This window comes from Sodiomyces alcalophilus (genome assembly GCF_042370955.1).
Source record: "Sodiomyces alcalophilus JCM 7366 unplaced genomic scaffold ACRALscaffold_6, whole genome shotgun sequence".
Taxonomy (NCBI): Eukaryota; Fungi; Ascomycota; class Sordariomycetes; order Glomerellales; family Plectosphaerellaceae; genus Sodiomyces; species Sodiomyces alcalophilus.
In genome coordinates, this window is record NW_027263537.1 from 2,553,343 (window position 1) to 2,564,879 (window position 11,537).

The following is an 11,537-nucleotide window of genomic DNA, read 5'->3' on the forward strand; positions in this document are numbered from 1 at the left end:
CTAATAACGAACTTCTTTATAAAATCTTTAACTAGACGGCGCCTTTTTTAATCGATTTCGGCGGGGTTACCGGCGTATTAGGGCTTTTAGGATAATCTATTAGCAGGGTTCTAAACGCCCGGATAGTAGCGGATTTCGAAATTATAGATAGCTAACTCTTCTAACTAGCGGGTATACTATGCCTTAATATAAGGCTTATTTAAGAGGTAGCGATAGTTTAAATAGTTAGTAAGGACTTCGACTAGGGTCTAGGTATAGGCTATATAGTAACACTAATAACGGAATGCTTTATAAATAGCTATAAGCTTAGTATTAGGGGTTAGATAGTTTAACTCCGCTCCTTAAAGCTTATAAAAGAAGAACGCGACGGGTCGCTAAGTATAGTCCTTTAGTTAGCTAATAACTACGCTAATTACGAAGTTAGAGGTATCTGGCTCGATTCGAATAGGAAGATAGGGGTCGAAATAGCGGAGGACGGGGGCGTCTTAGAACGTATCTCGGAGCTTCTTAAAAGACGCTCTTTATTTATTAGAAAGGGTAAAGACCCCTAGCTAACTACCCCCTTTTAATAGGTCGGTAAGTAGCCTAGCTATCTTAGAGTACCCCTTAATAAAGCGGCGGTAAAACCTAGTAAAACTAATAAAGACTTATACCTTATTAATAGAATTAGGCTCCTCCTACTTATAAATAGCTTCTACCCGTATAAGGTCTATATAGACACTATCAGGCTTATAAATAAAACTAAGAAATTCTACCTCTTAACACTTAAAGATATACTTTTCCGGATTCGCGTATAAAGACTAATCTCTTAACCTCTAAAGGACCTTGTATATATATACGCGGTGGGTATCCTTATCTAAACTATAAATCAAAATATTATCTAAATAAATAATATAAAGAGTATCTATAAGACCACGTAATGTCTTATTAATATATCGCTAAAAACTAGCAGGGGTATTATAAAGTCTAAAGGCATAACTAAATACTTAAAGTGACTATACTTAGTACGAAAGGTAGTTTTCTACTTATCCCCTTCTTTTATATATAGCCTATAATAAGTATCTTTTAAATCTAACTTAGTATATACCTTCGCTTTAGATAAGCGATCCAAAATCTTATAAATTAAGGGGAGGGGGGTACGATCCTTATAAGTAATCTTATTAAGTCCTTTATAATCGATATAAAGACAAAGCTTACCTCCTTTCTTTAGGATAAAGAGTATAGGGGTATTAGCAGGACTAGTAGAATTTCGAATCTAGCCTTTAGCGGAGGCGTCTTTAATATACTATCGCAGAGTCTCTAACTCTTCTTTAGTAAGGGTATAGATAGGACTAAATAGCGGAGTCTAACTATCTTCTAACTTAATAGCGTGGTCCTACCTATAGTATAGCGGGAGGCGACTAGCCTTAACGATATTAAAGACGTCTATAAAATCTCGATACTACTCGGGCAAAAAGGACTAGGTAACTTCGGGAGGGCGTTAGGGGTAATATCCTTTAGGGGGATATTAGGGCTAGGCGAAACGGAATCGGAATAGGAGGCGGGCGGAATAGAATCAGAACTAGCGGCTAGGTCGGAATCGGGAATAATAACACGACCTATATAGAGGGTATCCTCCTAGGGGGCCACTACTAAATTAACTAAACGAATAATTACGCGGGCGCGTTTTCTTTCTTTTTTGATTTCTTTAGGACTTTAGACTATCCCTCTCTTATTAGTAGCTAATCTAAAGTCTTTTTTATCGATATAAAAATTCTAAAGGCGGTTAGACTAATTAATATAAGGATTATAGGCAGTTAACTAGGGGATACCTAGAAGGACTTAAGAACCTTTAGTAAGGTCGATAATATAAAATAAAGTGCGGTGTATACGAGTATAGCCCTAATTATCGGTGGCCTTAATAAATAAAGTAATCGAACCGTAGGTATCTTTTTTAACTTCGGAAAGTCCCTAATTCAGATATTCTAGGGGGCTAGTTAGGTTAATACCTAGAGGTAAGGCCTAGCGGTTAATAAGGTTAATACTAGCTCTATAATCTATAAACACGAGATATTATTTCTAACTACCACCTAGCCGTACTAGGAGATTAGTCTTAAGGGTCCTAGTTTCTAGGGACGGCGAGCTAGGCGGGGACTAATCCTAGGGGGCTATTAATAGGTTATTAGCTTAAACTTAGCTAACGACTTATTTCTTAACGGGCTGGTTATTAGGACTAGACTAAGGCGGGGGCACGTGGCGGGTTAGCGGAGTATAAGTATTATATAGCCGATAATTACTGTTACTAGGCGTATTAGAAGCGGAGGCATTAACGGAAGACGAATTAGCTAACTTAGGGCACGCAGACTTATAGTAACCGAACTAATAATAATAGTAATATTCGACTTCTAAAAGGGGCTAGCGTTTAATAGAGTCTTAGGAGGGACTCTCCGTTAATAAGGCAGTAATAGGACTATTCGAAGAAAGCTAAGTAGAAGTAGAGGTAGAGGGGGTAGAGGAGGATAAGGCGGCGGGGGTAAAGGTAAAGGGCTAAGAGGACCGCGAGCTATTATTAATAGCTATACCTTAACGGGAAGCTAGACGATAGGCTAAGGGGCGGCTAGAGGCAGGTAACTCGACCTCTATTAACCAGGATAAATTAACTTCGGCTTAATAAGCTAAAACGTTAAGGTGCTTATAGTCTTAAGGGAGGCTACTAATAGTGATCTAATTACGAAAGGGCTTTTATAGCTTTATAAGAATAAGCTATATACGCCACTTATCGGGGAACTCTAAGGAGACTTTATTAAATAAAGAGTCTAATCGATTAAGGAACTGGCTATAGGACTAGTTAGGGCGTTATATAGACTAGTCTAAAAAGAGCTATTCCGTGATAGATATCTTATAAATATCGTGGTCTATTAGCTGGCTAGTAAGGAATTTACGAATATCGACCTATTAAGCGGGCTTCCCCCCTTTTATAGGGTTATAGACCCTCCGCTAATAGGCACGCTACCTAGACTTTATTAAAGGCGGGAGATACCTATTAGTAAAGTATACTTTCTGCCTCTTAATAATAAAGTGACGATAATCTAAATTAAACTTTTCTTATAGCTCCTTTATAAAGGTCTAGAACTAATTATAGGACTTACTATCCTACCTCGGATTAGGGTAATTAACTTTAGCCTAATCGTTATACTCGCGCCGCGGCGATAATAAACGACCTCGACTAGGGGGCGAAAAGGAGTCTTAACGGCGATAACGCTTACGGCGGTTAGCTAGTAAATAGTCGTTATCTAGGTCTTCCCTATATTATAGATAACGCAGCTTTTCTTCCCGTTTTTCTTACTCTTTTTAGTTAGCGATATATAATAGGATAGCCTTTAGTTATTTATCGGTAAGCTTTTTAGGGGGAGTATCCTCCTATTAAGCATTATAATATCCGACTAAATAGTCAAGCGGGACTAAAGGTTAAGGCCTAGGGTTAGCCGGGGGTAAGGAAGTCTCTTTTCCTTTCCCTTTCGGACTTCTTAATAACAGGTTAGAATACTTAACTTAGGGAGGGCGAGCCGCTTTTAAGGGCTCTCCCTAAGTATAATAAGTAGGCGGTAGATAAAACCGTTCCGCTAAACGATATAAGGACGGTATAGTAGCGATAGTGGCAGGACTAAGGGTTCCTAAGGACTACCTATTAAGAGGTAAAGGATAGGAGGCCACTATAACGGCTTTACCGTTAGATTCTTTATAGTCGGAAGGCGGGTCGCTAAGACTAAAGCTCTTAGGTTCTGGTTTAGGACTAGGAGGAGGACGGCGTTTAGGGCCTATATCGTAATAGAAGGCGAGTTCTTACTAAGAGGATAACTAGTAAAATACTTAATTAAAGTCTGCTAATAGCTTCCGACGATTATTATACCCGTGTAGAAGGGGAGAACGAATAAAATATTATAGGATTTAAGTAAGGAGTAAAGGAAGCTATTATAAGACTAATAAGGAGGCCTACTAATAGACTAAGGGAGGGGGTATTATACTAAGATTATTCGTTAAGTTCCTTTAAAAGATATAAGCATAGAGGTCTTTACTTATAGACCTCTAGGTGCTACTTAATAAGAAGGTATTAGTTATATAATCTCCTCTTAGAGTAACTAAGGGACCTTCGTAAATAAGGTAGCCTTACTATAAAGGCTACCACCCCCTCTATATACTCTAAGCTAGCTCTTATATTCTGAGTACACGATAAGCCTTCTCTAAACATAAAGCCACCTAGTAGTTAACACGTAAGCCTCTAGAACCTCTTTACGAGAGGCCTCTATAGCTTACGCGACAAGCTCGTACTGGACACTAGTAGGAAGCCCAGAGACTTAACACGAATTGATAAGACCTCTTTATGCCTCTTATAACTAGCTAGGATATATTCTACGATAATTACTAGACCTTAAGTGGAGCCTACGTGGTTACTCCTGCCTACTCTACGATCTAGGTATACCTGCTATATTAGGAGCGTACTTATAGTTTATTATTTAGATAATAATAAAGCGTCGCGTATACTCCTTTAAGTCTATAGGCTTTATGTTTAGCTAGGCGATCCGATTATTCACGGATTATTTATAAGGTCTTTAACGATAGTTTAAAGGCGGAGTATTAAAGGATCTACGAAGCTTTATCTAGGCTTTATTATAATAGTTAGAGGTTTAGGGGGATTAATCTTTATATTTATATTTAGCTCTGGCTTTAATAAGTTACTTATAAAAGGCCTTATAATAGGATAGCTATAACCTAGATACGAATAGTGGCTTACGAGCCAGAAGCCTGGTATAGGCTAACTTAAGCTATTCGTGGTCGGGTACCGTCCCGGGCCGAGTCGTCTTTTTCGGAGCTATATCCGGAGGATATAGGTTAGACGGGAGAGGGTCCTTATAAGGGCACCCGGTTAACTATATTACTCCTAGGGATATAAGTACTAGAGGAGGGGGCGTAATATCACAGATATAATTTATCGAAGCCAGGGATAACCTGAATAGGAGGAAATAATATATCTTACTGGTTATAAAGGGGATTGGATAGGGTATAGTGTTCGGAGATAGGTGGTCGAGTCGGCTCCGGGACTAGTACTATCCGGGCCGGTCTAGTATAGTATAATAGGGAGGACTACCGACGGATAGATCGTGGTCCTAGGAATAGCTTCGAGGGGATTCTATAAGGTTCTAGGGGAGAGGCTCTGGTTATCTATAAAAGGGATAGGTAAAGCTAAACTCCTGACTTAGAGGTTCAGCGAATAATTTAACTCTTAATCCAACCCATTAGTTTATATTGCTCTTTCAATTATCTTATAACATCTCTTCACTCTTTACACGAAAACCCCTGATAATATACTTGTAAATATAAATAGTTTATTTAAATTAGGAAACTATTAATAAAGTATAGTTGTCTAGAATAGATATTATAGCCTGCTATTAGTAAGCTATTATAATTAGTATAACTTATATTAATAGATATCTCGACTAATATTATAGCTTTATATTAAGTATTTGTAGTACCTAGTATAAGAATAGCTAGTTATAGGAGTATCTTAAGCTGTATTATATAGGATATATACTATTAAAAGTATCCGTATATATATATATCTATTTATAAATATATAGAGTATATTATAGTATATTTAGAATATAGAAGATATACTAATTTAACTCGTATATATTGTTTAATATATAGAAAAACTATACTAAAAAAGTGTGATTTTTCCCCTTATATTACAAAATTACATTACAAATTACATGTAATGTAATGTAATGTAATGTAATGTAATTTATTTCAAAAGAATTACATTATAAATTACATTATATGTAATGTAATGTAATTTGTAATGTAATTTTTTAATGCTCTGATAATAAGAAACGCCGCCGGTATCTTATTAAATAAGCGGACTACGGGTTTAAAGATTATACCTAGGAACCTAAAAGCCACCTACTAGACTCCCTCTTAGAATAATACTATAATCAGATATAATATTAACTTAATTAGCTATCGTTAGTATAGGTCTGCTATATAGTAGCGCGTTAGTTAATTATTAGTATCTTTATACTCTAAAATATAAAAAAACCCTTATATTATTCGTTATATAGCACTTATAATACCTACTACTCCCTGCCCCGTCCCTTACTCCTATTACTCGTCTTCCTATTTAGCCCGCTATACCAGGTACTTAACACTATAGGCAATACGTTAAGCATAGTCGGCTATCTTATCCCGCCATTCTTACTAAGCTTAAGCCCTCTTTTCCGCCTCCTTAGCGGCCTTTTATTCCGCCTAGCGCCTCTTATTAGCCTTATTCTTAGTACCGTCTATATTCTTAACCCTAAACTCGGATAGCGTATTACATAGCTTAGTCGAATTAGTTAAGGCTTTAACCTATTATCTAGGTAGTATTAAGTATATACTATATTTTAAGTTCGATATACCCGTTTATAGTCGGCTAGCCCGCCGTCTTCGACGGCCTTTAGAATGATCTTCTATAGCCCGGAGGCCGCCTAAGCAGTGGTAATTAAGAGCTAGTTCCCTTCTTATTAGTATCCACCCAGTAGCCCGTTAAAGTAATAGACTTATAACTTAGCAATATGTAGATCCTCTCGATTAGTAGCGCTTATATTTAAATGAAGCAGTATAACTATCCTGGCATACTATAAATCTAATCTTATTATAGGTTTTATTGTCTAGTTTTAACTTTAACTATTAATAAGTATACCGGCTATATAGTATTATAACCTTTAATCCGTCCCTATTTTTATATATAATATAAGGCTTAAGAGCCTCGTCCGCTATATCATCGTTATCGTTATAGGTGGTATTCTAGTAGCTACCCGTACTATTATCCTTATTACCAGTAGTAGTGTTATTATTAGTATTAGTTATAGCGGCGTCGCTGCTAGTAACGTTATCTATATACTGCTTATCCTTATAACCGCCGTTAACACTAGTTATTATAATATCGGTATCACCCTGTATATTCGATTCTTTAACGCTATTACTAGTATTATTATTACCCACCCCGTAGGACGTTTTAATAGCCTTAGCCACCTTATAGGCTTACTTTTTAGCTAACTTATAGGCCGCCTTAGTAGCCTTACTCTTAATATTAGTAACGTTAGGTATAATAACTTTCACGATATTAGTAAGGGTTATATATAGGGTATTATTACGGCACTTATATTATAAGAATTAATTAAATTATAGCAGTTATTATTATTCTATAAGGAAAAGAAACTATCTCTCTATTAATTCTATCTATTACTTTCCACTACCAGGACGCTATAAACGAATTCTAATCCGATAACAGACTTCGCAAAGTTAATAAAAGACGTTAAGTTATATATACAGCTTTAACTACTAGCAGGGAAATAACTTATATATATAGTTATCTCATAATTTAAATTATAAAGATAGACGATAGCTAAAAAAGAAAAGAGGAAGGGAAAAATAATAATAGTTAGGAGTTAAGAAAAGTCTTATAAATAAGTTAGAAACTACCTATAGGTGCCTAGTCGCCTAACTACTAAGAAGAAGTTAACCTCGCTTATATATTATAACTTCCGCCTTTAGAAGCACCTTCTATCTTTATATATTATAAGTTATAGTTATAGCCTACTAGTAAGTAAGGAGAGGTAGTTATATAAGTTATTTTAGATTAGATAATAAGTTAGGAGTTTATAATAGAATCCCTTAGAAGACTTCTTAGTAGTAGTCTCTTTGCTTTTAAAGGGTCTTTATATTTATAGTATTAATTACTAGTTAGGCTTATCTTAGAATAAGGCTCTTTATTAAGGAACTTTATTCTTTATAAATATATTTATCCATATAGTATTTGAGAGGAAGTCTTTATATTCGTAAGCTTTATCCCCTTTTCTTTTATCTCTTACTTTTCTTTTTTATTCTTTAATACTTACTTTAGGGAGTAATATTATTCTATAGGTGGGTTAAGAGGAGGTTCCTAGATTAGGCGGCGTTCTTTGCGTAGAAGAGCGGCCGAGCTAAGGGAGTCGTTCTTTTTTATTACCTCTAAACCTCTATGACTCCTAAGGGTAAGAGTTAAAGAAAGGGGAGGGTAATCTATAAGAGGTATAAAGAGGGTTTATTAATTCGTGTTATAAGACTGTAGGTTTCCTATTAGTGCTAAGTATAAGAGCTTAAAGTCTTATCGTATAAGCCATAAAGGCCTTTTATAAAGAGGTTCTAAAGGCTTATATGCTAACTACTAGGTGTGTTCGTATTTAGAGAAGGCTTATCGTGTATTTAGAATATAAAAGCTAGCTTAGAGTATATAGAGGGGGTAATAGCCTTTATAGTAAGACTACCTAGTTAATAAAGGTCCCTTAGTTACTCCGAGAGGAGATTATATAACTAATACCCTCCTATTAAGTGGCCCCTAGAGGTCTATAAGTAAGGACCTTTATGCCTATATCTTCTTAAAAAAACTTAATAAATAATTTTATTATAGTACCCCCTCCCTTAGTCTACTAGTAGGCCTCCTTATAGTCTTATAATAGCTTCCTTTACTCCTTACTTAAATCCTATAATATTTATATAGGAAAGTCCCTGTTTATAAGTACCTCCACTTAACCCCATAGAGGATTAAGTGGCTAACATAACAGTTCCTTATAATTAACTAGTCCCCTTATATACCTTCTACTAGGCTGCTCCCAATCTCACAGGAGTAGCTCAGCACGTGATATCGCGTTGCTTCCGTGAATTTAAGTCATGCTAACCATATCCTTGCCAACCTACCTAGGTCCCACCTTAATTACATGCATGTTAGGGACTTGTTCCTGTCTCGCCTACTCTAGTGGGGTTTCCTTTTAATGGTTCAACGTGGGAAGTTTGATCCGCTGCTCCCCTTCTTCGAAATCGCGAGCAGTGTCATCGATATCAAGAAGATCTGGCTACGTCGCACTCACCATGCTTCCCAGTGAAAATGGCTACGATGGCATACCCCTTGACCAAGACGTGAATGGCGGATACGATGAGGACGCCGCTCTGAGGCATGCTATCTCATTGTCCCTTCAAGACCAAAGACTTTCATCAGACGCCCAGGACGGCACAGAAAACCGCCAGGTTTCCACCACCCCTCTCCCGTCTACCGGTTTTGGCGGTCTGCGACTGGACAGAAAAAAGATGGAAGAAGAGCGCCTTGCGAGACAACGGAAGAGGACAGTTGACGATGCTGAAATCAGCTGTCCGCCGCCCCGGCCGAAGCCCGCGGCGCACAGATCCTCGCCGCCTAGCGAGATTCGTGGCAAGAGACTTGCAACAGCCAATAGTCCTCATGTCTCCAAATCGAATGCCACGCTGCCCTTCCCACACGGGGCTGTGAAAAGAACCCAAGTCGCCGGTCTCGCAAGGGGAACTGACGACATCACGCTCGACGAAATACTCGATAGACAGAATCTAGTCATGGCTGTTTTGACCTCCTTCCAATGGGATGAACGATGGCTCTTGTCCAAGATCGACCTCACTAGGACTCGTATGGTTCTCGTTGCATATGCAAATAGCGAAGCCCAGGTACGCGCTTTAAGGACGCTGCGACGCCCTTTTTCACTCCCGTCATGGACACTGAGAAGTTGACGGTCCCACAGAAGCAATCAATGCGCGACAACGTACCGTCTCATCGGATTAGGTTTTGTTTTCCGCCAATGGGCAATATGGGCTATCTGCACTCTAAACTTCAGCTCTTGAAGTTTGAAAGGCGAGTACAAAGCGGTCATCCTGTTGACAACGTTGGTTACTAACAGCGGAGACGGGAAAGCTATCTTCGCATCGTCATCCCAACTGGTAATCTCGTTCCGTATGACTGGGGGGAGAGTGGTGAGCTCGAAAACGCAAGATTAAGCCGATTGTTTCCCGTCGGGATGCCGCTGACACAGCACAGATGGTATTCCTCATCGATCTTCCTCGGCTTGGGGATGCTGAGAATATCGAGAACGCGTCAGTTGACGCTGTCGCCGAAACAAGTTTCCAAACCGAGCTGCAGCGTTTCTTAAGGGCACAAAGTCTCGACGAAAACATAGTCAAAAGTCTTGGAAAATACGACTTCGCCGAGACAAATCGATACCGCTTCATCCATACCATGTAGGGGCCTCTGTACGTACCACCTCGCCTAATGCACAGCGCTGACAGGTGTCAATATCAGTGCTGGGGTTCATTCGGGCCCTGATCAACCCTGGCAACATACAGGTGAGGACTGTTTCACGTATCTTGTGAGAGTTCATTACGCTTAGTTAACATTGTCAGGCTACTGTGGTCTTGGAAAGGCTATCGCCATGCTGGGGTTGGCCACGGAAAGACCTGTCATCGTGGATTACCTGGTATGCACTTTCATATACTAGGTAATCTCGATAAGTGGAGCGGTGAATAGTTATGCTAAATGGTAATGGCTGTAGACTTCGTCTCTAGGGTCTTTGGATCACTCATACCTCCAAGCCATCTACAATGCGTGTCAAGGTTAGTTCAACCACAACGCCCAACTACGAAGATACACATTGGCACGCGTACTCATGAAATTTGTAGGCGATACCGGTCTGAAGGAATACCAGGTCAGGCAAGCCATGCCCAGGAGGCGTAAAGGGAAAGAGAACCGCCCAGGACACCAAGACGAGGGCTCTTCCTCCTTGACCGATATTTTCCGGATATACTTCCCCACAGAAGCCACCGTTGAGAACAGTCGTGGTGGCAGATCAGTAAGTCATGAGAATGGTGGTTAGGAGTTTTGCTGACATGACCTCCCAGGCTGCTGGCACAATTTGTTTCCAAGAAAAGTGGTGGAAGTCATCCACCTTTCCTCGCGAGTCAATCCGGAATGCAATAAGCACAAAAACGGGGGTGTTAATGCACAGCAAACTGATACTCGTCCGAGGACGAGACCGTGAGGGAGGAGCCGCCGGTCCAGCCTGGGCTTATGTCGGGAGTGCAAATCTCTCAGAGAGCGCCTGGTAAGGAGGTCCCTCTGCTCCTGGCCACGAGGTCCAACTGTTCCCCCCCCCCCCTTTCTTCCTAAAAACTAACAGAAACAACACCAGGGGCCGGTTGGTGAAGGACCGGGTTTCCGGCCAAGTCAAGCTCAACTGTCGTAATTGGGAATGTGGTGTTCTAGTGCCCGCCACGCCTAGCGAAGAGTCGGGTGCCGGGGAAGACGGCGGCCCTATTGGGTATGATGTGTTCAGGAGGAATATTCCCATCCCAATGGACACATCGGCAGCAGCCTACGGGCATACAAGTCCAGAGACAGAAAGGAGCCGACCTTGGTTCTTTTCGCGGTAGTTTTGTGGGTCGGACTTAAGAGGGAGGCAGTAGCAGTGTATTTGCAGCACCGATATCAGAACGGACTGTTACCATTTTTAACCAGATAAAGCTGGTTGTTTCGGTGCTAGCACACGAGAGAGGTTTCACAAACATATCAAACTTCTTCGCTGCCAAACAAAACTGTCGCAATGGCAGGGGAATGAAGCATGGTGGTCTCTCCCCTCCCACAATGGGACACCCGAGTAGTAAGGCTTAGTGGGGTGGGGGGGGGGGGG

At 39.9% G+C, this 11,537-nt stretch overlaps 1 protein-coding gene across 1 annotated transcript in view; it reads left to right on the top strand.

Moving 5' to 3' along the window:
* The first annotated feature begins 8,785 nt into the window (after positions 1 to 8,785).
* Positions 8,786 to 11,537, top strand: part of ACRALDRAFT_1063472 (uncharacterized protein) — a 2,979-nt gene continuing 227 nt past the window's right edge. Inside the window, exons 1-10 of the mRNA XM_071016806.1 lie at positions 8,786 to 9,525; positions 9,600 to 9,709; positions 9,770 to 9,842; positions 9,893 to 10,092; positions 10,154 to 10,197; positions 10,255 to 10,328; positions 10,404 to 10,464; positions 10,531 to 10,700; positions 10,750 to 10,952; positions 11,040 to 11,537. The exon at positions 11,040 to 11,537 is cut by the window's right edge and continues 5 nt beyond it. Of these exons, the coding sequence (XP_070873712.1) occupies positions 8,923 to 9,525; positions 9,600 to 9,709; positions 9,770 to 9,842; positions 9,893 to 10,092; positions 10,154 to 10,197; positions 10,255 to 10,328; positions 10,404 to 10,464; positions 10,531 to 10,700; positions 10,750 to 10,952; positions 11,040 to 11,280 (1,779 nt within the window). The 5' untranslated portion in view covers positions 8,786 to 8,922 and the 3' untranslated portion in view covers positions 11,281 to 11,537. The remainder of the gene's footprint in view (positions 9,526 to 9,599; positions 9,710 to 9,769; positions 9,843 to 9,892; positions 10,093 to 10,153; positions 10,198 to 10,254; positions 10,329 to 10,403; positions 10,465 to 10,530; positions 10,701 to 10,749; positions 10,953 to 11,039) is intronic.